General features: G+C 47.5%; 1 protein-coding gene across 4 annotated transcripts in view; it reads right to left on the bottom strand.

The window, feature by feature from the left end:
* GDPD5 (glycerophosphodiester phosphodiesterase domain containing 5) overlaps positions 1-26,336 on the bottom strand; it is a 152,092-nt gene that overhangs the window by 90,580 nt on the left and 35,176 nt on the right. For all 4 annotated transcript variants that reach the window (XM_048493778.1, XM_048493780.1, XM_048493779.1 and 1 more), the window contains exon 2: positions 7,191-7,366. In XM_048493778.1, coding sequence (XP_048349735.1) covers positions 7,191-7,307 — 117 coding nt within the window. In that variant the 5' untranslated portion in view covers positions 7,308-7,366. The remainder of the gene's footprint in view (positions 1-7,190; positions 7,367-26,336) is intronic.

Raw genomic sequence — 26,336 nt, 5'->3', positions numbered from 1 at the left:
AATGTTCAGAGACCTGGGCCGGTCACCTTTGGTGAGTCAAAATTGCCTCCAGGTGAACAGGCCGAGAAAGTGAAGGAAAGCCCATTCCACTTTTATTATTATTATTATCATCATCATCATCATCATCATCATCATCATCATCATCATCATCATCATCATCATCATCATCATCATCATCATCATCATCATCAGGAGGAGGAGGAGGAGGAGGAGGAGGAGGAGGAGGAGATTCTATCAGGACGAAACAGTATGTTTTGGACAAGTAGACCTCGGTTTGACCTAGCGAGGTTCACTGCAAAATACGATGTGACAAACCAAGTCTAGAAGTAAACAGGGACTTAGAAGACAAAGGGATTTGAACAAATGTCATCTAAATGGGGAGCCGTAACCAAGGGAACCATGCATTGCATCTATAGGGAAAGAAGTCCTTTGGGTAATTCACAGTTGTGGGAAATGGATACGCAGTTACAAATATACCTCTTTCAACAAGTCATGGCTCTAACAACTCATTTTGAGATAGGTGATAAATGAGAGCAGAAGCGACTGTCATCCCCGTCTTCCGAGAGATGCTTGGGGGCGGGGCCATGACTCCACCCTGCCCCCAGGGGCATGTCCATGCCTCCCCAAGCCCCACCCCTGGCCTCAGTGCTTGAAAAAGCACAGGAGGACAGGGGATGGCAGTCGCTTCTGCTCTCCCCAGAGGGGAGGGCAGAAGGGACTGCCGGCTGGCCGCTGGGAGCCAGGGGCGGTACCCTCTGGCTTCCTTGGCCCCGCCCATGTAGATTACAACATGGGCAGGGCCAAAGGCGCCCAAAGACGATAAGGCAGCAGGACTTCCTGCTGTCTTGCCGTCTTTCTGGTCACGTGGGGGGCCTATTTTGCACCCCCCACCTGACCAGATTAGCGGCGCCCGGGAACAGGGGATACCCCTTCTCCCTAGGTAAAGACACCACTGGGTAAGATAAAATGGAGAATCATGTATGCCATCTCAAACTCCTTGGAAGGAGGAAGAGGATGAACAAGAAGAACAAGAACAAGAAGAAGAGGAGGAGGAGGAGGAGGAGGAGTTGTTTGGATTTATACCTCACCTTCCTCTCCTGTAAGGAGACTCAAGGTGGCTTACAAGCTCTTTCCCCTTTCTCTCCCCACAACACACACCTTGTGAGGCAGGTGGGGCTGAGAGAGTTCGGAGAGAACTGTGACCAGCCCAAGGACACCCAGCAGAAATGTAGGAGCGGGGATGAACACATCTGGTTCACCAGATAAGCCTCTGCCACTCAGGAGTGGGGAATCAGCCCCGGTTCTCCAGATTAGAATCCACCTGCTCTTAATCACTACACCACGTTGGCTCTCAAGTTAATAAAGGACGTCAGGTCAACAAAGCTTTCCTATCTGACCAGACCTATCAGTGGGACAAAAGACCCGAAAACTTTTTCAAACTGTTTCCGGCTGCATCGTAACACAGAGGCCGATGCAAAATCCTGCTCACCGTCTGCCAGCCCCAAAGAAATCCAGCTTGTTAAGGGAATCTAATGAACTGCCTCCACTCAATTGAAAGCCCAGAGAGATGCAGGTCGAGTTACCTTTCGGGGCCGTCTGGTACACAGAGGACCGGCTGAAAGGCTGAGGAAGAGACAACAGCATCCTCTGTTACTGAAGGAGAGGAAATACGAGTCAGGCGAGTCCAAGGAGAATAGCTGGAGCTAGGAGATAAATGAGGCCAGGGACTGGGAAATCAAGCATCCCGGGTCTTGCCAGAAGGAATACGGCGCTCCTGGCAAAGAGGTGGAGAAGTTCTGGTAAACCCCAGACCCGAAAACAAAGCAAGATCCATTTCCATCTTAAGAACATAAGAACACAAGAACGAGCCAGCTGGATCAGACCAGAGTCCATCTAGTCCAGCACTCTGCTACTCGCAGTGGCCCACCAGGTGCCTTTGGGAGCTCACCTGCAGGAGGTGAAAGCAATGGCCTTCTGCTGCTGCTGCTCCTGAGCACCTGGTCTGCTAAGGCATTTGCAATCTCAGATCAAGGAGGATCAAGATTGGTAGCCACAGATCGACTTCTCCTCCATAAATCTGTCCAAGCCCCTTTTAAAGCTATCCAGGTGAGTGGCCATCACCACCTCCTGTGGCAGCATATTTCAAACACCAATCACACGTTGCGTGAAGAAGTGTTTCCTTTTATTAGTCCTAATTCTTCCCCCCAGCATTTTCAATGGATGCCCCCTGGTTCTAGCATTGTGAGAAAGAGAGAAATCTTGTGGGATGACGAAAAGCCTTTGAACCCAACCCTGGACAAGAGAGAGCAGATACAATGGATGGTATTACTCGAGGTCAAAGGTGAAGGGCAGGGGGCAGGGCATCAAGCCACAGCCAACTTTCGACGACCAAGTAGGGTTTCCAAGCCAACGGGTGAACAGAGGTGGTTTGCCATTATTGCTTGCCTCTGCATAAGGAGTTTGGACTTCCCTGGGGAGATCCCATCCAACGCCAACCCTGCACAGCCTCCCAGGTATGACAAGATCAAGCTAGCCCGGGCCATCCAGGTAAAGGCAAAAGACATACAGGGGTGGTTTGCCATTATCTGCTGCTGCATAGCAACCTTGGACTTTCTGGATGGTCTGTGAAAAAGCTGTGAAAAAGGCAAACTCTATGCTGGGGATAATGAGGAAAGGAATTGAGAATAAAACTGCAAAGATTGTCATGCCCTTATATAAAGCCGTGGTGCGACCGCACTTGGAGTCCTGTGTCCAGTTCTGGTTGCCACATCTCAAAAAGGATATCGAAGAGATAGAAAAAGCGCAGAGAAGGGCAACGAGGATGATTGAGGGACTGGAGCACATGAGGAGAGGCTGCAGTGTTTGGGACTCTTTAGTTTGGAGAGGAGACGTCTGAGGGGGGATATGATTGAAGTCTATTAAATTATGCATGGGGTAGAAAATGTGGGCAGAGAGAAATTTTTCTCTCTTTCTCACAATACTAGAACCAGGGGGCATCCATTGAAAATGCTGGGGGGAAGAATTTGGACTAATAAAAGGAAACGCTTCTTCACGCAACGTGGGATTGGTGTTTGGAATATGCTGCCACAGGAGGTGGTGATGGCCACTCACCTGGATAGCTTTCAAAGGGGCTTGGACAGATTTATGAAGTCGATTTATGGCTCCCAATCTTGATCCTCCTTGATCTGAGATTGCAAATGCCTTAGCAGACCAGGTGCTCGGGAGCAGCAGCAGCAGAAGGCCCTTGCTTTCACCTCCTGCAGGTGAGCTCCCAAAGGCACCTGGTGGGCCACTGCGAGTAGCAGAGGGCTGGACTAGATGGACTCTGGTCTGACCCAGCTGGCTTGGTCTTCTGTTCTCATCCAAGTAGTAAGCAGGGCTGACGCTCTGTAGATTCCCAAATCTGGGCAATGCAGGTCAGGAAAAAGGTGAATGATCACAGCCATGCAAGAACCAGGGAAGACATAGAGACTCAGTCTGAGAGAAGGTGGACCACCAGGGCAGGAAGAGAGGTCAGCCGGGGTCACCAACAGGGAAGAGGAATGGGAATTTGGGGGCACAAAGAGCGACCCGTTGGGGAGCCAGCGTGGTGTAGTGGTTAGAGCAGGTGGATTCTAATCTGGAGAACCGGGTTTGATTCCTCACTGCTCCACCTGAGTGGCAGAGGCTTATCTGGTGAACAGGATGTGTTTCCACGCTCCTACGTTCCTGCAGGGCTAGTCTTGGGCCAGTCACAGTTCTCTCAGGACTCTCTCAGCCTCATCTGCCTCACAAAGTGTCTGTTGTGGGGAGAGGAAGGGAAAGGAGCTTGTAAGCTGTCTCCTTACAGGTGAGAAAGGAGCTTGTAAGCTCCTTACAGGTGGGAAAGGAGCTTGTAAGCTGTCTCCTTACAGGTGAGAAAGGTGGGGTATAAATCCAAACTCCTCCTCCTCTTCTTCCTCTTCTTCTTCCTCCTCTTCCTCCTCCTCCTCTTCCTCCTCCTCCTCTTCCTCCTCCTCCTTCTCAGTAATGGATCCTGTTCAGTGTTGGGTTGTCAACAGGTGCCCAAAATGCCATCGTGGCCCTAGTCAGCACAGACTCAATGTGAACCGTGACATAGCGGCAAAGCATGTGCTTGGCACAGGTTCGATTCCTGGCACCTTCAGTTAAAAAGGATCGTGCGATCCTTTTTAACCCCTTCCCGAGATTTCGGAGAGCAACAGCCAGTCTGAATAGACAGTGTTCACATTGCTGGAAAACCCATCTGACTCTGGATAAGGCAACATCACGTGTCGAGGCAGAGAGACGAAGGCACAGGCGAGCAAAGCGCCGGGCTGCGTGGAAGGGTGGGAAGGAACGGGTTAACCGCTGTCACACAGCCCTTCCTAAGCGAGCAGAGCTGGAAATTATGCAGCAGGGAAGGGATGTCTTCCAAGAGAGGCCAAGGCATTAGCATTTTTACACAGCGACAGCTTAACAATTGCTCCTGTTCCTCGCCAAAGCTGGCACTGTAAGCTGCTCCAAAGGAGAGGTGCGCACAATTAACACATCGCATCTGCCACAAGCCTGCGATGAGCCAAGGTGTTCCAACTGTGCGCCAAGACTGCCTTCTGGAGAGGGAGGTGCTACTCAGTTCAGGTTCTCTAGGGTCAGATGCAGGACACGGAACAAGTCTGCTCAGACGCCCCCAAATCACGCCACTACTAAGGCCACATGGCTGCCGCCTAAAAGCACAGACCTGCGACTGCTCCTCCTTCCCCAACACCTATGATCAGATATCCACGGGATTCCTGAATTGATAATACCTCGCTGGAAAGCACCCAGCCCCCTTCCATCAGCCATGGCTTGTGAGAGCAGAGACACTCAGGGCGTGGCTATTCACGAGACTGCCAAATGTTACCAGATGAACTCACAGAGGGTGCCGGAACAAGATGTTCTTTCAAAGGGGGGGGGTGCACGGCTGCTGCTGACACTAGAAGCCCTGCGTCTTGTTTACTTGGCTAACCTCTACATCCAGCGCACGAAGAGTCACCTTCATGAGGTTCAGCCAATAGTGTGGGGCTCACGGGTGGGCCTTCATGGGTTTGATGCAGAGGTTAGTGAGGAGAATGGGACGTGGGGCTGCCGGTTTCAGCAGCAGCGATGTGTCTCCCAGAACGCCTAGTTTCAACATCTGTGAAATTATTTTGGGGCATTGTCTGATGCAGAGGTTGGCATTCACAAACGTTAAAAGCAGGTTCAATGAAGGAAGGGAGCGAGAATGACATTGCTTTACCCTTCCTGTTTCCCACCACTACAGTACGGTATAGTGAGTATCAGACTGGGATTCAGGTGACCCAGGTTTGAATCCCATTCTGCTATGGGAAACTCGCTAGATGACTTTGGGCCAGTCTATCACCCTGACCTACCTTGAAGGGCTGTTGCTAGAGAAAAAATGTAGGTAAAGAGGATGTAAAAGTGTTGTGTTATTATTTATATGAAAATTTAGGTTTAATATTGAATAATATGAATGTTTTATTTTTTATGTAGTGTAAGAAAAAACAGTTGTGCTCCTAGAGGAGTAAGGAAAAAGAATACTTTGTACAACAATTGTAAGTGCATATTGGGAGGGTTCTTTGGGTTTTTGTTAATTATATGAAAATGAAAGGATTAGATAGACTTTTATATATTGACACTTGTATCTGTACATTCCAGATTGGCTTGACAAAGGACTGCCGAAATAAAAACCTAATCTAGAGGTTTTATAGCCATACCTGACGGTGTACTTTACCAGAAAAATTTTTTTGTATGTTTGTGATGGAAAGATAATGTTGAAATGATACTCGCCTAGTGAGTTGGAGTACGCATGGGTGTAATATTTGTGACAGAGAAAAAATGTAGGCAAAGAGAAGGATGTAAGCCGCTCTCGGTCCCTGTGAAGGAAGTGTAATTTTTGCCCTTAAATTCCCTGGGAGATAATTCACCCGGCATAACAACCGTTTGGTCTTTTTCTTACATGTCCTGGCTAGGCCATAAAGGATGAGACCCCTTGCCCCTATGAAGGCGACAAAACCGTGTTTATGTTTCTACGGAGGAAATTAGATTTTCCCAGGACAACATTCTAAAAACACCAGCCTACCAGATCAGCAAGATTGATCTAATGAGCAAAAAGGAGACAGAAGGCCGTAAAACTCAGTTCACGGGGATTTGAAAATTCACTTCTGTTTTCAGACAGGCAGACTTAATCTGACACCTCCCACTGCATATGCTCTGTGTAAACTGGAACTTGTTATAATTTTTACCTTTTTCTTTCTTTTCTTTCTTTTTAACAAAATCTTTTTAACAAAATCAGTTTCAGAGTAACTGGATTAAAGAACCCTGTTCTCTAAGAACATAAGAACATAAGAACTAGCCTGCTGGATCAGACCAGAATTCATCTAGTCCAGCACTCTGCTACTCGCAGTGGCCCGCCAGGTGCCTTTGGGAGCTCACATGCAGGAGGTGAAAGCAATGGCCTTCTGTGGCTGCTGCTCCCGACCACCTGGTCTGCTAAGGCATTTGCACTCTGAGATCAAGGAGGATCAAGATTGGTAGCCAGAGATCGACTTCTCCTCCATAAATCTGTCCAAGCCCCTTTTAAAGCTATCCAGGTTAGTGGCCATCACCACCTCCCGTGGCAGCATATTCCAAACACCAATCACACGTTGTGTGAAGTAGTTACAGGGAAAAAGGGCACCCCCCTTTTTTCCTTCACTGTCCCCCACGGGGGACAGAGGTGGGATATCAATGAAGTAAGTAAATAAATTAAATAAATACGGCCCATCGATTTCATCAGCTGCCTCTTTAAAGTTGGACTTTCTGTTCAGCACAATCTTTTAAAACCAACATTGCCACTGAAGCTATTGAAAAGGACAGCAACGACTTCACTCCAGTAATATACATGATTTCGCGGCTCACAGTTCTGCGAGCAAAAATGGCGTCTGGTGAAAACAAAACGAGATCCTCAGAACGTAACTAAGTTCCTCTGCCCGGTTCAACAAATATGCAGAACGATCACGTTTCAGGAACTTGCAACGCTCAGGTTTAACTGTCTCAATCCTCCGCTTCTTCCGTTCAAGGCTGCTTTTCCGCCCCCTCCTCTGCCACTTGGGAGCTTCCAAGATGGCGGCACCAACCTGCAGTTCCAAAATGGCGGCCGCAAGCTCAGAGACAGGGAGTTCCAGCCGACTTACCTTCGTGGTGTCATCATGTGACCGCTGGTATCGTTTCCAACGGCAACCGTAAATTCCGGTCAGACACGACAAACATAGCTGCGGCTCGTAGTACTGTAGAGGTTGGTGTTTGACCATACTCTTCCCAGCGTGGTCACCAGAGAGCCGTCAGATGTCCATCAGGCCTTGGCTGCCCCCTGCAAGAAAGAAGGAATTGGTGGGTTTTAGTCGCTAGGCATGCTCTCAAAATTTTCTCGATAAGCATCTTTACCAACCGGAGCACGTATTTGGGGGAAGGAGGCAGAATGAACAAGTTGATGCTAGAGGTCCCCGCAGGCTTAACATCTTAGTTGGTGCCCACAAGGGTTTTAATAAAGTGGATGGAGCCAGGTGCTTGGGCACCAAAGATTAAAACAACATTGGCTTGGGAGAAGCTGTTACCAGGGTATTTGTTTTGTTTCTCTTTCCAGATTAAATTACACCTCTTCTCCCCTGCATTTGGGCTTCCCCTTGGCATTTGGTTTCGCCTCCTGGGGGAGCCATTTTGTGGTTGGCTCCGCCTCCTACGGCAGCCATTTTGGAGCTGTCCCCACCTTCCTGGGTCAGAATTCCAGAGGTGCACAAAAGATTGCTGACCCCTCTTCTAACAAGATCACTCACAACCGTAGCCTTGCTGAGCAGAAGAGCAAACATTTCAGTGCGGCTACTGACCAACCACGTTCCAAGTCGAGCTATTGGTTCTCCGCAGAAACCTTTATAAACATTTTCAGGCAAGGAATAAAATGTTTCATCTGTGGAGTTCCACACTGTCTTTTCCCCTTTACGTTCCGAAAGCATTTTATTTCTAGCCTGGAAACGTTTTATCTGACAACCCATTTACAGTTATTCTTTTGTGTGAAACGTTTTCAAAATGTCTTTCCGTGCTGTGCAGGCATTTTAAAACATTTTATCTTTCTTGCCGCGTTTTCCACACCTCTGGGCCATCCTCAAACTTCCCCCTCGACACCATTTGAGCGCATCTCTAAGCAAACTCCTCGCCGCTATATTTTCGTAAGTTTTGTGGGTTTTTTAAAAAAAAAAATTGGTTAAATCTTCGAAGCTTCAATTACACACAGCAACAGAGAGTCCATGCACCGAATCTTCAAAACATCAATTCTACAAATTGTCAAAAAAAGAGAGAAAAAAACCCACAGGGAAGCCATGAAATGTTTCGAGGGAGTGCATGTGAACAAACGGGAGGGGAGAGGGGTCAAAAACCTTCTGCAAAAGTTTTAGGGGACTTTTGTGGAAAAGATGTCTACCCTGTCTCGAAGGAGCTCCTCAAGACACCAGGCAAAGAAGAGTCTTGTCTGGATACTTGTGCTCTGAAATGTTTCCCTGGAGATGCCCAATGTTCAGTCTGGGACATTCAGCATTCGACGCATACACTCCCCCAATGAGTATAGACCAGTGATGGAGAACCTTTTCGAGACCGAGTGCCCAAACTGCAACCCAAAACCCACTTATTTATTGCAAAGTGCCAACATGGCAATTTAACCTGAATACTGAGGTTTTAGTATAGAAAAAAATGGTTGGCTCCAAGGCACGCGTTACTCGGAAGTAAGCTTGGTGGTAGTTGGTGGCTTTGCTTTGAAGCAACTGTGCAACACTTTGAATGGGCGAATCACGACCCTAGTCCATTAGCACGATCTCATTAGATCTCAGAAGCTAAGCAGGGTCAGCCCTGGTTAGAACTTGGATGGGAGACCACCAAAGAAATCCAGAGTTGTATACAGAAGCAGGAAATGGCAAACCACTGTTTGAATCCCACCACCATGGGAACCTGTTACTAAAATGTTTGGATCCCACCACTGCCCCCCTCCCTTTCCCCCATTGACTTCTCCTCCGAACTCATTATTTTCCCTCTAGGTTATTATCTGACAGCTACATAACTCTTATTTTATGTTAGTCTAGCTAACAACATTGTCTTAATATACCTCTGAAACAAAAACTTTAACATAATCTTACTGTTCATAAGAAAAAGTAGAAAGCATAACAAGAAAAATCAATAAACTTAATATTCCACTGGATTAAATGCTTTACATACTTATTTACAAAATTTATATCCCCCCATTCTGACCAACCAGGGCCATCAAAGCAGCTAACGATTGAAACGAAGATATTATAAAAAGTGAATGCAGTCCCGTTCTGATTAGGTGGCACCTAACCCCAACAGTGTGAAGGAAGCAATATAACATAGACAATTTTCTGAAACCCAGTAAAACCCTGCCAAGGCAGGCGAGTCAAATATATATTGCAGGACGCCTGATCAGCATAAACCACATTTAACTGACAGGCATTACTCCGATCGCAGGCGACAGCATTCCTCCTTGACGCAGGCAAGCTCAGAATCGAAATAAATAGCTAAATATATAAGTGCCTACAAGAAGTGGATCTAAGATGGGGATTTAAAAAGCCAGTCGCCGTCCCAACCCCACAAGGGGGAAAAAAATAGGCCAAGAAAACATTTCCACTCACTGCTTACCACATCTCCAGCAACCATGCGCGCTTTTAAAAAAAAAGTTCCAAACAGCCACTCCCAACGGGTTTCCAACCCTTTCTTTTTCAAACAGCCTCTGGGCTCTCGATATTATGCTCCAACGCCGGTTTCCTCTGGCGGCTATAGCTCGGCCACAAAGGAACACGGAATTATGAATGATTCAAGTCTCGGGTGGTTAGCGTTACGCAGACAGAAATAAAACAGGAACCATGACAAGGGGGAATTAATTATTCACATCTTGCAATGTGCACCAGGGAAAGAAAGAAAGAAAAGACCGGCTCGGAGAGGGTAGAGGAGTGAGAGCATCCTTGGTACCGTATATCAGCCTCATCATTTCCTAGAAGACACCCAGCTGTTTTTTGGAGAATCAGAATTTAAACTCTGGCTATTGAGCACAAAACGCCTTTTTGCGCTTTCCTTAGCCTTTGCAGAGAAGCAGAAACTACACTGTGCTAGTAAATCAGACACAATCTATACCAGTGGTGGCGAACCTTTTCGAGACCGAGTGCCCAAACGGCAACCCAAAACCCACTTATTTATCGCCAAGTGCCAACACGGCAATTTAACCTGAATGCTGAGGTTTTAGTTTAGAAAAAATGGTTGGCTCCGAGGCATGCATTACTCGGGAGTAAGCTTGGTGGTAGTTGCTGGCTTTGCTTTGAAGCAACCATGCAACTCTTCGAACGGGTGAATCACGACCCTAGGAGGGTTTACTCAGAAGCAAGCCGCATTGCCAGCAACCGAGCTTACTCTCAGGTAAAGGATCGTGTTTTAGATCTTTGCATGAAAATCAGTGGGGTTTAACAGCGCTTAACAGGGTTACCTACACTGCTTCCCCAAAACTAGATCTTAGGTTTAATGCTAATAATCAAGCCCAGCAGCCCAGGCCAGCCTAGATGTGTGTGTGTGTGGGGGGGATTTCCCTTCCACATGATGAACTCTGTTTGTGTGTGCCCACAGAGAAGGCTCTGAGTGCCACCTCTGGCGCCATCACTGATCTATACTGTACTGAAAGCCTATCCAGTGGTGACGATTTGCTCAGATGCTGTGAACTGTTAATTTCATTAAGCCTTCGCCAGCATGGCTAATTACTGGCCATGCTGGCAGGGGCTGATGGGAATTGTAGTCCATAACATCTGGAGGTTGAAGGTTCACCACGACCTATCCAGTGGTGGACGAAGACCTTCCTGGCACTCAGATGTTATCGAACTACAATTCCCATCAGCCCTGCCAGCATGGACCAGATTTGGCCATGCATGGCGATATGTAGCTTGCAATGAAACGTCCTATCTGGGGAGTAGCTGCAAGGTCCGCTCCTGCCTGAACCGGTACTGAAGTTAGTACCCTACTGAAAGCCAGTGTGGTGTCGTGGTTAAGAGCAGGTGGATTCTAATCTGGAGGACCGGGTTTGACTCCCCACTCCTCCACCTAAGTGCCAGATGTGTTTCCCACTCCTACATTCCTGCTGGGTGACCGTGGGCTAGTCACAGTTCTCTCAGAACTCTACCAATGGGAAAGGAGCTTGTAAGCCACCTTGAGTCTCCTTACAGGAGAGAAAGGTGGGATACAAATCCTCCTCCTCTTCGTCTTCTTCTTCTTCAGAAATAGGTTGCCAAGCTCCAGGCGGCGCCTGGAGATCTTCTGGAATTGCAGCAGACTAGAGATCAGATATGGTTGCTTCAGAGGCTGGAGGTTTACAGCATTATATCCCACACCAGTCTGTCCCTTCCCCAGGCTCCACCCACAAATCTCCAGGAATTTCCCAACTGGAAGCTGGCAACCCTGTTACCCCCACCCTATGGTAGGAAAATACCTGAGAGACTTTGCCTTCTCCACTTTGCCAGCCCAGGAGAAGCTGGACTTCCCACCGAACAAGCAAATACATGAAGCTGTCTTAACAGACCCTTGGTCAATCGAGGTCAGTATTGCCTACTCTGACTGGCAGCTGCTTCCAGGGTCTCCGACTGTGGCTTCTTACATCAACCACTGTCTGGTCCTTTTAACTGGAGATGCCGGGGATTGAACCAGCGACCTTCTATGTGCCATGTGGATGCTCTCCCACTGAGCCACAGCCCCTTTCCAGGGCCCTCCAGGGTCTCAGGCGGAGGTCCTTCCCATCACCTACTGCTTAGCCCTTTTAATTGGAGATGCTGGGGATTGAACCTGGGAACCTTCCGCATGCTCTTTTTTTCTTTCTTTCTTTCTTTCTTTCTTTCTTTCTTTCTTTCTTTCTTTCTTTATTTCACTTTTATACCGCCCTCCCCCGGAGGGCTCAGGGCGGTTTACAACACCAACAAACAATAAAACAGAATAAATACAAAGTTAGGAGTTAAAATGCAGCATTCTTCCAGTGAGCCATCGTTCTTCACTCATCATGAGGAATGAGAAACACTCCCAATACAAAGACCTCAAGAAGGATGATCAGTGGCCCACTGTGAGACCACACAAGAGGACCTATCCCTTAAGAGTCAGATTAAACATGGGGCTGACGTTGGGTCGATGGCCATTACCAGCATTATCTATTACCAGCATTATCTATTACCAGCATTATCTATTTAACTGGGAGATTTCTAAGCTGGTTTTCTACGCAGCACGGTCCTCAAGAGTGAAAACCCCACACACGATATACTGCAATGCAAGTTTTATTTGTATTGGTTGCTGTCTTAGAGAACTGCTATGTTGTGAACCACCTCGAGCCCTTCAGGGGTGAGGCGGCCTATAAATCCAACAAATGAATGAATGAATGAATGAATGAATGAATGAATGAATGAATGAATGAATGAATGAATGAATGAATGAAAAAGGAAAACGACAACCAGCTGGGCATTGGGCCACGGTAGCATCATCCCCGATATTTAAACCATGCCTGATAGAAAAGGTCTCAACATGGACCACAAATTAGTACTACCCTGTTTCCCCTAATATAAGACATCCCCGAAAAATAAGACATAGTAGAGGTTTTGCTGAAGTGCGAAATATAAGGCATCCCCCGAAAGTAAGACATAGCAAAGTTTTTGTTTGGAAGCATGCCTGACGAACAGAACACAAAAAAATAAGACATCCCCTGAAAATAAGACATAGCGCATCTTTGGGAGCAAAAATTAATATAAGACACTGTCTTATATTCGGGGAAACATGGTAATAGAAAGCCTACTAGAGGGCACAACCAATGGGGGTGGCAGGCCTCCCACGTCTCTCCACGCGTTCACAGAATTCAATTCTTATCCACAGAGGTCACTGGAACAACGTTATCACCGGCATCATTTGTAGCTCCATATCAGATCATCGATTACAGTATTAAAAGAAGGTGGACAGATTTATGGCAGATAGTTCTCTCAGCGGCTACTAGCCAGGGTGACTAAAAGGAAAGTCCATATTCAGAAGCAGTCAATCGCTGACTCCCAGGGGAAGGTCTCGGCCTCTGAGCCCTGTTGTTGGCCCTCCAGAGGAACTGGTTGGCCACTCAGTGCGACAGGATGTTGGACTAGATCAGTTGTTCTCAACGTGGGGGTCGTGACCCCTTTGGGAGTCAAACGATTCTTTCACAGGGGTCGCCTAAGACCACTGGAAAATGGTATTTTATATTTTATATATACCAATTTTACGGTTGGGGGTCACCACAACATGAGGAACTATATTAAAGGGTTGTGGCATTAGGAAGGTTGAGAACCACTGGAGTAGATGGACCTTCACTGGTCTGATCAAGCAGGGATCTTCTGAGATTCTTATGAAGGCCTCAGCTTCTAAGCCCTGTTGGTGGACCTCCAGAGGAACTAGTTGGCCACTGTGTGAGACAGGATGCTGGACTAGATGGACCCTCACTGGTCTGATCCAGCAGGAGCAGCAGTGGCGTAGGAGGTTAAGAGCTCGTGTATCTAATCTGGAGGAACCGGGTTTGATTCCCAGCTCTGCCACCTGAGCTGTGGAGGCTTATCTGGGGAATTCAGATTAGCCTGTGCACTCCCACACACGCCAGCTGGGTGACCTTGGGCTAGTCACAGCTTCTCGGAGCTCTCTCAGCCCCGCCTACCTCACAGGGTGTTTGTTGTGAGGGGGGAAGGGCAAGGAGATTGTAAGCCCCTTTGAGTCTCCTCCAGGAGAGAAAGGGGGGATATAAATCCAAACTCTTCTTCTTCATCATCCCTTCCACCATGTAAGAGGAGACATATAAAAATAATGGTCTTAATGAATCCAGTGATCTGCGGCATAATAAAAATCCTGGAACAACAGACTATACCTAATGTTCTTACCAGCATCATTCATGTTCCAGAATTGAGGTGCTGAGTAACCAAGACCCTGCTTACGAATACTGAGAAGACCAAAATACAATCACAGACTTTTGCAGACCGCAATCCATTAGTAGTAATATTGAGAGTGAACAGAAGTGGAAGAAACTGGAGATCACACGATAATCTTATGCAACAAAAGGAAGTTGAGGAAAAATACACAGAAGATTTAGGGGAATTGTTTACAATTAACAATACGGAGGGCATGTTTTTTAAATCAACAAAACAGAGAAAGTGAGCAAGGCATAATAAGAGGAACACTGATTCCCATAGCATCGAAGCAGAACAAAAGATGTACGTCAAAAGATGAACAGAATAACAGAACAATTAAAATGTTTTAGAAGAACCTAAAACCTCACACACAAGGAAGTCTTAAAGATCAAACAACTAGAAAGTCAACTGGATTTTCTCGAAACTGAAGAAATACAAAAGAATTTTAAATTTTTAACAGAGAAATGTTGAACATGCAAAAAAACAACAACCCCAGAACAATTTTTGGTTTATCATTTCAGAAAGGGAACAGAAAAACAATTTCAGCTTCAGTTTTGATTCTGTCTCCAGAACCAACCAAGTAAATCCATAACTCGGGGGGGGGGGGGGGTAAACAATTTAATAATAATAATAGAAGAAGAGGAAGAAGAGTTTGGATTTATATCCCTGCTTTCTCTCCTGTAAGGAGGCTCAAAGGGGCTTACAATCTCCTTTCCCTCCCCCCCCCCCCAAACACCCTATGAGATGAGTGAGGCTGAGAGAGCTCTGAAGAACTGTGACTAGTCCAAGGTCACCCAACTGGCATATGTTGGAGTACACAAGCTAATCTGGTTCACCAGATAAGTCTCCACAGCTGAAATGGCAGAGCAGGGAATCAAACCCTGTTCTCCAGATTAGAGTGCACCTGCTCTTAACCACTACGCCAGGCTGGCTCAGATTTTGCAGATATTTGTGGTTTCCCCCTGACCTGGATAGTCCACGCTAGCCTGATCTCACCAGATCATCACCTGGCCAAGCGCCATTCATCTTGGAATTGCATCTTAGTTAAGGTCCCGTTCCCGTGTATGAATTTGGAACCACTTTGTTCAAAACCTGCCCCTTTGTCTTTTGCTGAATTTCACTTTATAAGTTTCAGGTCACTTTCCCAACCTATCGCGATCTTTTGAAATTTTATACCTTCTTACGAAATCTCGCCAATAGCCTTGGCAACCCCAATGGCCCGAATCATATCCCGACGCACAGAATTACATACCCTCCAAAGTCACCATTTTATCCAGGGGAACTTGGTCCTTGTGGGAGATTTCAAGATGCCACCAAGAGGTTAAAATACCTTGCAGCAGGGCAAATTGGGCCAGCCGTTAGGAAAAGAACTCCACATCCACCCAGTGTGCCCGTTTGATAGACATGTTTGACAGACGTGTTTGCAGACCACAAAGCTATTGGTCCTCAATTATCAATTATCTCTTCAAAGGCTGCGATGTAAATGTTGCTTTTTCTGCAATGGCCAGACAGCCATTTTTCCACAAGATAAAAGGAATTTCATGGCAGATCTGTCAACAGCTGCCGGGCTCGTATTTGCAAGTTACTAAGGTCAGACTTAAATCCTACGGTCGGCGAGCAGTTTTTAAAACGTAAGGAAATCTTCCCGTCAAACTGGCAAGTTAGGATGGGTCACACAACTGCAAAGGATTTGGGAAACCTTTCTTGTCAAAAGATAGTAGTGCCTACGCTCAGGTATAAATTATATGTAATATTTTTTCTGCAAAAGGAAAAAGGTGGGGGGGAACACTAAGTATGCGAAAGGCTTCTCACATCTGTTGCAAATTTGAAATCTACCTTTAAAATTGCACGCGCGCAAACACACACACACACACACACACACACACAAGCACAACATGCTGGCAAATTCATCCTGTTCAGAAGAGGCACACAAACCCACAGGCAATTAGCCAGCTGCATTTCTGCATAGCTAACAACAACATTAACACTACTCAGAGGCCTATTAAGGGTTTGGATAATTGTGCGCACAGGGGGAAACACACACACACACACTTGCCGTTTTTATCTACTCACCAGAAGATTACTTTCCATCTCCCGCGCTGGGGAGCAAATCAGAAGTGCCAAAAATAAATCTTTGGCTACGGCTGGAGTGTTTGCAAAATTTTATCAGAGAGCTGTCACTCAAAGCCCTCCTTAATGAGCTCCGGGCCAATTCAAGCCTGTTCTTGTTCATTTAACTGTTTTCTCCTCGGGATGCTCAGAGTACCGCAAGATCACCTGTCCTTCTGCCATTTCATCCCCACAACCACCCTATAAGGTAGGCCAGGCTTCCAGCCAGTGCAGTAGCTAGAACGCTGGTCTAGAAACAAGAGAGTCCCGGGTTTGAATCCCCGCTTTGCCGCCGCAGCTTGCTGGGTAACTTTGCGCCAGTCACACACTTGTGTGTGCGCCAGTCACACACTCTCAGCCAAGCCAACGTCACAGAATTGTTGTGAGGCCAAAACGGAGGGGAGCAGAGCGCTCACAGGAACATGTGGGGGTCACATGTCCACAGGTGCATTCCAGTTGGTCACGTGAGTGGTGGAGAATCACTCCCCTCCCCTCAGCCCCGCCCCATCAGCCGGCAGAGTCTCTGCCAGCCAGAGGTGGGATCCAGCAGGTTCTCACAGGTTCCCGAGAGTAGGTTACTAATTATTTGTGTGTGCCGAGAGGGGGTTACTAATGGATCCCACCACTGCTGTAACTAAGGCAAAAATCACGTGGCAAAATCAGCCCATGAGTAACCCCCTCTCGGCACACACAAATAATTAGTAACCTACTCTCGGGAACCTGTGAGAACCTGCTGGATCCCACCTCTGATTCCAGCTCTATTCTAAATGGAGAAGCAAAATTAGAAATACCAGCCACGTTCATTCTTCACTGGCAATAATGGGGCTCTTCCCTCCCCAGCAACCCTGGACTTCTTTGGTGGTCTCCCATCCAAAAAGTCTAACCTGGGCAGACCCTGTTTAGCTTCCGAGAGCTGGCAAGATCAGGCTGGCCTGCGTTGTCCGCCTACTGCATTTTCATCCCACCTTCCGTCCAAGAAGATCCAGGAGGCCTACCGAACTCTTTCTCACAACAACCCTGCAAGATAGCATTTTCAACTGGCCCAAGGGCACTCAGCCCGCTTCACGGCGCTGCAGGAACTTGAACCCAGATCTCCCAGGGTCTAGTCCAGCAACTGCTACGCCACACTATGCCGCATAGAAATTTCCCTGCATTTGACTCTATGTCTCCTTGCGGCCGTAGAAGGTTTTTTTTTTTAAAGCTTTTTGTGCAGAGTAAAACGGAGGACAAGGTTAAGTGTTCGTTAATTAAAACTGTCTTCTGCTCCCCTCACACACACAATACATTTGTCACCGTATTAACTTCTGGCCTGGCAGCTTAGCCAGAAAAATTAGGTAGGGAGGGGGAAACAATTATGACTGGAATTTCTCATTACGGAGCTTGCACGAAAAAAAATAATCTGAGACAGCCGACCAGGCAAACGTGAATCCTCCGTTTCCTTGGCTCTGGCGAGGGTCTACGGGGAACTTGACTTTTTTTCTCACAACGGCATTGCAGACTAACAGGTCGCAAATTGTGTGATAGGTTAAAAAAAACAACAGAGTTCTGTTAATGAGGTGTTCTTACTGAAAGAGCTCCAGGGATCACCATGCCTGTCGTGAAATGCATTTGATTGATTCCAAGTTCCTCTTCCGAGATACAGGGGCAGCCAACATACAGGGTAAAAACAAGACAACACACAGAGGCCAATTTGCTGGTGATCCCTGGCCCCTCAATGATGCGGCTGGCCTCCACCCGGGCCAGAGCTTTTACAGCTCTGGCCCCTGCCTGGTGGAATGCTCCATCTCCAGCTACGCGGGCCCTGCGGGATCTTAATGAATTTCGCAGGGCCTGCAAGACGGAGCTGTTCCACCGGGCCTTTGGGGAGTCCGGCCGCTGATGCCCCCCCCCTTTTATAACATCTGTGGACCCTGCCGCCCCCCCCTCCCCTTTCTTCTCAGGGGATCTATTAGTAGGACGCCATCGGTACATTTGATATTAGGACGCTGCCTTTTAATGGGGTTGATTTTAACATATAGAGTCACTATTTAATGATTATTTAAATCTTGATATTATGGATTTTATTTGTGCTCTATCTGTTTTGTTCACCGCCCTGAGTAGTAGTAGTAGTAGTAGTAGTAGTAGTAGTAGTAGTAGTAGTAGTAGTAGCAGTAGTAGTAGTAATAATGATGATGATGATGATGATGATGATGATGATGATGATGATGATGATGATGATGATGATGATGATGATGATGATGATGATACAGGGTGCAACACAGACAGTGGTGTGCAGCAGGTGGAGCGGTCAGGCTAAACTCTGGGAGGTCTCAGTTTAAATCCCCACGCTGCCACAAAAACTTGATGGATAACCTTCAGCAAGCAAGGCACTCACTCTTGGCCTGACCTACAACACAGCATTGAAGGAATTGCTGCCTCCTCCCTTCCAGGTCAACTGTGTTGAAATCCAAGTCTTCTTCTCGTTAGGATAACGGTCAGCCGAATCAGACAGGAAATTGGGTTTCAGGCTGAAACAGCACAGAAGTCAGCAGAACCACGAGCGGTCCGGGTGGGGAAAGAAATCACATCTTGCCGTAACCTTACATACAAGGAGATTCCCCTGGAGTTTTGTACTATAATAAATTGCAGATAGCAAACTGGCAGAATGGTTAATGTGATTTAAAAAAAACACGGAGATGCGTCTGTTCGACAAGCAAACAAAATTTCGGTAAGACGTGAAGATTTCGCGGGTGTCACTTCCCTTTCCCTTTCCCTATCCTGATTTTTTCCCCACTTGGGACTCAAAGCGGCTTTCAGAACAGTGTTCCTCCTGCCCCATTTTCTCACAACAAACCTCTGAGGTAGACCAGGCTGAGTGTTTGTCACGGGCCCAAGGTCCTTCAGTGAGCTCCCGCAGTAGAAGTGGGGATTCGAGTCCAGAGTCCTAAATCAGCCCTCTATCAGCGACACCACACCAGTTCTCGACTGGGCGCCAGTAACCTCACTGGCTGGGCAGGACTGTCAAGGATCCCAATTCTGCAAGGAATCTGTTCCATTTTTACACACAATGCGACTGCTGTGTATAAACAAGGCTTACCAAATCACTGTATAAATAGATATTCGCCACTCTAATAGGATTCCTTCTTGTCAACGTGCCGCCTGGATTTGCCAGAGGGACACAACATTCTTTCAGTTTCTTGACAGCCCGTTTCATTCAGCAGAAAGGCAGCGCCTTCCCGATAAGGATGACACCAGAGTTCTGAACGACAGGATGCAAATTTGGGAACAAACGTTATCCGAGCCACTGTGGCAGAAACCCAATCTATTTCGGGAGGCAGCGTGTACCGAGACTGAGATTACACGCCAAATGCCGCTTTGGCCAACCCGGTCAGTACCAATATTGCGGATCCTATTCCCAGCAAGATAGCCAAACCCACGCAGTTATATGGCTGTACGGACACTCGTTTCCACATCTCTCCTAAGATACCAGCAGGCTATGTTAGAAGAAAACGTTTCCAACCAGCAGAAAATCTGGCAGTGCTCCCAAACAGAATCACAAAAAATCCTTCAACGGATGCTACTCGGTGGATAAAATGTTAGCGAGATTTGTGAATTAAGAGCTTGTTCTTCTTTATTAGAAACATGTTTACGCTGCCTTTCTGTCCTAATAGGGTCTTCTCCGAGGCGGCGAAGATCAAAACTTTCCAATGATAAAACAGCATTTAAACTAAAGCGCATATAAAATAATTTGATATGTACGGGACAAAACACAACCAAGGACCAGAGCCAACAACAGTCCCCAGGGATATGCCAAACAAAATTAAAAAGTCTTCACCTACTGGCAAAAGAAAGTGATAAGAGGCAGACAGACAGATATCAATCGGGGGGGAATGCCAATATTTTGGTGCCATGACCAAGAAGATATTTTTGTAAGGAACCAGTAAAGTCCAGGCCAAAAGTAACTTTTCAAGTTCTTTATTGATCTGGCATTCTAAGTCGATCACACGCAATGCAGGAACTGACCTCCCAACGTTCGCACAGCCTCTTTTACGGGCTCCCCCCCCAGTTCCCGCCAAAGTTAGATAAACACCTGTAGTTCCCATCCGAAAACCACATTGAAACAGTTTCACACAGACAGGCAGGAGAAACAGAAGATACAGATACTAGAAACTGCAGATACTGGAAACACTCCCCAATCTGGGCGTCCCGCCAACCTTGTCAGACGAAAACCTTCCAAGGCTAAGCAGCAACCTCTCAGACTGCTATGCTTCTACTCTCAGATGATGGATACCCAAAGAAGGGCCTCCAACCAAAATGTACAGGTAGGTTCATATAGGAGAAGTTCATCCTTGAGGTATGACCCATATGGGAGAAGGCAACCCTTAAGGTACGACTCAGTGCGAGAGACACCAATCTTAAAACAGCCAGGGATCCGACATTGCTATCATGCAGACAAAGCATCTGAGCATGTACAAAGTATGTTGTCCTCACCGCTGAGGGAATATCGCTTGCCAACGCATTCAGTCTGAGAAACCAGAGGATCCAAACCTGAAAGCTCACCTGGTTGGAGGCATGCGTGGATGCAAAATTTCTTACCCTCCTCTCCAGCCTCCTCAAAGCCCGTTATACCCAGCCTTGTTCCAACACAGTCCAGGGAGTCAGTGAGGGGCAGAAATGCACACGCTTACCAAGGGTGAGGAGGAAATTAAAGGGGAAGGAGAGGAAGGAGGCAAGAGGAGATAAGGGACCATCATGTCCAGCATCCTGTTTCCAGCAGTGGCCAGTCACGTGACCAGGAAAGCCCCGCCCTAGGAAAAGCCAGCCTTTTCTATCCTTCTGGTTTGCATCCTATTCAGTCCCCCCCACATCCTGGCTTGGAGCCTTCTAGCACCAGCCTATGTTTATGTGGAAAGTGGAGTCATAAGAACATAAGAACTAGCCTGCTGGATCAGACCAGAGTCCATCTAGTCCAGCTCTCTGCTACTCGCAGTGGCCCACCAGGTGCCTTTGGGAGCTCACGTGCAGGATGTGAAAGCAATGGCCTTCTACTGCTGCTGCTCCCGAGCACCTGGTCTGCTAAGGCATTTGCAACCTCAGATCAAGGAGGATCAAGATTGGTAGCCATAGATCGACTTCTCCTCCATAAATCTGTCCAAGCCCTTTTTAAAGCTATCCAGGTGAGTGGCCATCACCACCTCCCGTGGCAGCATATTCCAAACACCAATCCCACGTTGCGTGAAGAAGTGTTTCCTTTTATTAGTCCTAATTCTTCCCCCCAGCATTTTCAATGAATGCCCCCTGGTTCTAGTATTGTGAGAAAGAGAGAAAAATTTCTCTCTGTCCACATTTTCTACCCCATGCATAATTTTATAGACTTCCATCATATCCCCCCTCAGACGTCTCCTCTCCAAACTAAGTCACAGCCGACATATTGCAATACCAGGAAGGAGGTTTCAAGGCAAGTGAGAAGCAGAGATGGGTTTGCTGTTCCCTTCCTCTGCAGAGCCTTCCTTGGTGGTCTCTCATCCAAGCACTGGCTGCACTTAGCTCCCAAGATCTGAGAAGCAGAGGTGGGTTTGCCCATTGCCATCCTCTGCACAGCCTTCCTTGGTGGTCTCCTTTTGGCTGTACCCCCAAAATCTTCAGGAATGTCCCAACCCACAGCTGACAGCCCACGGCCCCCTTTTTCAGGTAAAAGCGGGACTCTGCATTCCATCTGTTTTTATAAAAAGCAAGGCATACTGGCGACGACTCACAGGCACAGGAGGGGCAAGGAGAGGCCGCACAGGCGCATACAAAACATATTACCGACGACTCACACTCTTCTAGAGCCTGTTGCATTTTGTCACACAACGGGCTTTATTGCTAATTTTATATAACAGTCAATGGAGACTCAAGAGCAGGGGTCTTCAAACTATGGCCCTCCAGATGTTCATAGACTACAATTCCCATGAGCCCTACCACTTGGCCATGCTGGCAGGGATTGATGGGAATTGTAGTCCATGAACATCTGGAGGGCCACGGTTTGAAGACCCCTGCTCAAGAGCATAGAAAGGGGCCAACCCCCTCTAGGCTGGCTTTTAGCCCTGTTTATAAAACCTGGTCTTCCAATTACTACACTGTCTCAGATTCAAGGAAATCAGATCCAAGTATGTGAATCTTACTCCTTTACATTTACCCCATCTCCCCGATTTAATTAGATTACACTACTTGTTGGACAACCCTGATCCTTCTCTCTGTATGATAGTGGCAGGCTTTCTCCTGGAAATTACTAAACGCCAGTAGATTTCCTTCGACCCAACATTTATTTCCTGTATTGTATATGCTTGTTAATCCGTTTTTATTATTGTTGTACTGTTGTCTATGCCAATAAAGGCTTTCTATCTGCTAAAACCTGGTCTAACCTTAGTGGCAAGTATTTACTTTACATATGGAGGAAATAGTTAGCCACAGCTATCTTTGCAGGAAACTCACTTTGCTTCCACAACAGCAAACCACTTGCCCTGAAGACCGGGATTTGAACGCAGACCTGAACGCAGACCACCCAGTAGAAGGCAACAACAAACTGGAGTTGGACACTCTAACTCACTACAGAGTCACTTGGACACTCAACAGGAGGGAGTGGGCAAGCCAGAAGCTCCCTCCATGTGGTTTTATATTCCACACTGCCAAGTTTCTCTTCAACCAAGTAGCAGGGACAATGGCCTCTTAAGTGCCCTAAAGCTTAAGACGGCCAACAGACACTTCCTTGGCTGACAAGTCTTAGCCAGGATTATCCAGCTATTTCCACATATCGTCTCCAGCATTTATAGAACAACCACGGTTGAGGTCAAGGAGGAGAAGCAGAACTCAAGCCAGCTTGATTAAAGCCAGTGTCAACAAAGCAGACGTTCCAACCTGTCTGCGGGGGCACAGGAAAACTATATTCTCCTATGAGCCTAGAAGAGGTTGCCTGTTGTAGCCCTGCACGAATCTCTGCTCTCGTGGCCAAAAGTTTTTGATCTCGCATTCTCACGGTAGAAGCCCCGAAGGACTAACAGATTTTCATAAGGATTTTTAAAAACAAAACAAAACTAGGTAATAAAAAATTCTCCTCGTTTGCACCACTGGCTTTTTGCCCATTTTTTAAAATCACACCTCAGCAGCTTTGATCGAGCCACTTTCTAAATAGTAGTGCTACTAAGGGCTATCGCTACGAGGCGGACATTCTTGTGAACCATTTCGAACACATTGTCAGGGTTTCCATTTGAAGAGCTGAACCAAGCAGCGGGGGAAATTGCCCATTAAACAGACACCTGTCGCTCCCCGAAGAGGGAAAAGAGAGACCCCCTCCGCTCACGAGGAGAGTGACTCAGCAATCGGCAAGCGCCTTCCGCAAGCGGGGCGTCCTCGAACCTCACGCCGACAAGACACCTGAGTTGCGAAAGGGAATGATACGAACCCGTGTGATCCAATCACACGCTCAGTAAGCAGCCAGCGGCTCCGACAAGCCACGCTCAGCTGTGTGCACAAAACACATACGCACCTCGGGGAAAATAGGACACATAACTATCCGAGGGTTTTTTTGAGAGCAGGTAAGAGAGGCACAAGTGGGAAATTTAGACGATGCTGTTTATTAGCACAGCTAGATTTGAGTCAGTCGCAATTCAGAAACCTACGAGGTTTTTTGGATTGCGAGCTTTCGAGAGCGGACTCGGGAGGGCGTATGAGGGTATTATCCCTGGTTGAGATTCCTTCCCATGCCAAAACTCAGCCTTCCCAGGCTGCACCCCCTGAATCGCCAGGGTTTTCCCCAACCAGGGTTGGCGATCCTAAACGGAAGGCTCTGTGGGTCACAGCAAATCGGCCCTCCCCCACTGCCCGCCCCAAGGAACGTCGACGCTTCTTGTCTCAACAGGGGCCGCGTCTGTCTTGCTCAACGGGAAAACCATCTGACGCCACATATTGTCAAGGTTACCGCTGGGGGAGCTGGAAACCAATTTGTAAAAAAATGAAAGTCAGAGCAAGATGCTTTGTTTCGCAAGGGATTCTAAAAGCTACAGATAAAGAAGAAGAGTACCAGAAGAAGAGTTGGATTTATATCCCCCCTTGCTCTCCTGTAAGGAGACTCAAAGGGGCTGACAATCTCCTTTCCCTTCCCACCCTCACAGCAAACACCCTGTGAGGAGGGTGGGGCTGAGAGAGCTCCGAAGAACTGTGACTAGGCCAAGGTCACCCAGCTGGCATGTGTTGGAGTGCACAAGCTAGTCTAGTACACCAGATAAGCCTCCACAGTTCAAGTGGCACAGCGGGGAATCAAACCCGGTTCTCCAGATTAGAGCGCACCTGCCCTTAACCATTACACCATGCTACTGTAGGCAACAGAGGCCAGTTCTCCTGGAGAAAACCTTTTTCAGCCTGTGACCAGATTTGGAATTCTGACATGGCCCAATAGGCACAGACACAAAATGGCGCTGCCACCGGAGGCAGAGCAGGCCGTAAAATGGCGGCCTCAGCTTTATTTCAGTAACACAGTGAAGATCAATGCATTGTCGAAGGCTTTCACGGCCGGAATCACTGGGGTGCTGTGTGATTTCCAGGCTGTATGGCGGTGTTCTAGCTGTGGAGCAGCAGTGGCGTAGGAGGTTAAGAGCTTGTGTATCTAATCTGGAGGAACTGGGTTTGATTCCCAGCTCTGCCGCCTGAGCTGTGGAGGCTTATCTGGGGAATTCAGACTAGCCTGCGCACTCCCACACATGCCAGCTGGGTGACCTTGGGCTAGTCACAGCTTCTCGGAGCTCTCTCAGTCCCACCTACCTCACAGGGTGTTTGTTGTGAGGGGGGAAGGGCAAGGAGATCGTAAGCCCCTTTGAGTCTCCTGCAGGAGAGAAAGGGGGGATATAAATCCAAACTCCTCCTCCTCCTCCCCCTCCTCCTCCTCCTTCTTCTAGCTGTATGGCCGTGTTCTGGGCTGTATGGCCGTGTTCAGATCCTCTGAAGATGCCAGCCACAGATGCAGGCGAAACGTCAGGAGAGAATGCTGCTAGAACACGGCCATACAGCCCGGAAACCACACAGCACCCCAGTGAAGATCCTTGAGCAGTGGGGACAGTAGCTGCCAAAGCAACATTTTTTTAAAATCTGCACCAGCAATCAAATCTCCAATCGTCAATCAAAAGCCGTGCTGGGCAGAACCCTTTCTGAATGACACTCACTTCCTAAAAACACTTGGTGGGTGCCAGAAAGGGTATCAGAGAATACCCTGGTGCCCACGGGCCCCACGTTGGGGATTCCTAATCTACATGAATGAAAAATAAGCCATAAAAAATAAGGAGATAAAAAATAAATTATAAGGCAGAGATGTAGCGTTCTCAGTGAACAGTTCCTAGGAAAATAATGCCAATTGTCAGCTATATGATAGTAGATCACAAACTGAACATGAGTCAGCAGTGTGATGCGGCAGCGAAGAAAGCCAATGCGATTCTGGGCTGTATCAATAGCAGTATAGTGTCTAGATTGAGGGATGTAATTGTACCTCTCTATTCTGCATTGGTTTGACCTCACCTGGAATACTGTGTCCAGTTCTGGGCACCGCAATTCAAGAAGGATATTGACCAAGCTGGAACGGGTCCAGAGGAGGGCAACAAAAATGATCAAGGGTCTGGAATCCATGCCCTACGAGGAGACACTTAGGGAGCTGGGGATGTTCAGTTTGTTGACGAGAAGGTTAAGAGGTGACATAATAGCCATGTTTAAATATTTGAAGGGATGTCATGTTGGTGACGGAGCGAGTTTCTTTTCTGCTGCTCCAGAGACTCGGACCACGAGGAATGAGTTCAATGTGAAGGAAAAGAGATTCCACCTAAACATCAGGAAAAACTTCCCAACAGTAAGAGCTGTTCGTCAGTGGAATTCACAGCCTCAGAGTGTGGTGGAGTCTCCTTCTTTGGAGGTTTTTAAACAGAGGCTGGATGAACATCTGTCAGGAGTGCTTTGATTGTGTGTTCCTGCATTGCAGCGGGTTGGACTGGATGGCCCTTGGGGTCTCTTCTAACTCTATGCAGCACAAGGAGAAAAGCTGCAAAGCCTCGGGGTCCCCTCACCGCAAGCGCAGAGTATTTAACAGCTGCTACTTTGGGCCTCCTTATCTGTTTTTCCTGTTTCGCTTCCTAATAAGAACACCCGAGGTTTACTTTTTCTTATCGGGCATTTGGCTGGATTTAAAGCCACGCCTTTCAAACCAGCGGGATCAGAGTTCTGCAGCCGCTCCGTCTGGAGGTCAGC

This window comes from Sphaerodactylus townsendi, linkage group LG04 (assembly GCF_021028975.2).
Source record: "Sphaerodactylus townsendi isolate TG3544 linkage group LG04, MPM_Stown_v2.3, whole genome shotgun sequence".
Taxonomy (NCBI): domain Eukaryota; kingdom Metazoa; phylum Chordata; class Lepidosauria; order Squamata; family Sphaerodactylidae; genus Sphaerodactylus; species Sphaerodactylus townsendi.
The sequence above is the reverse complement of the archived record's forward strand: the minus strand, read 5'-3'. Positions and strand labels throughout refer to the sequence as shown.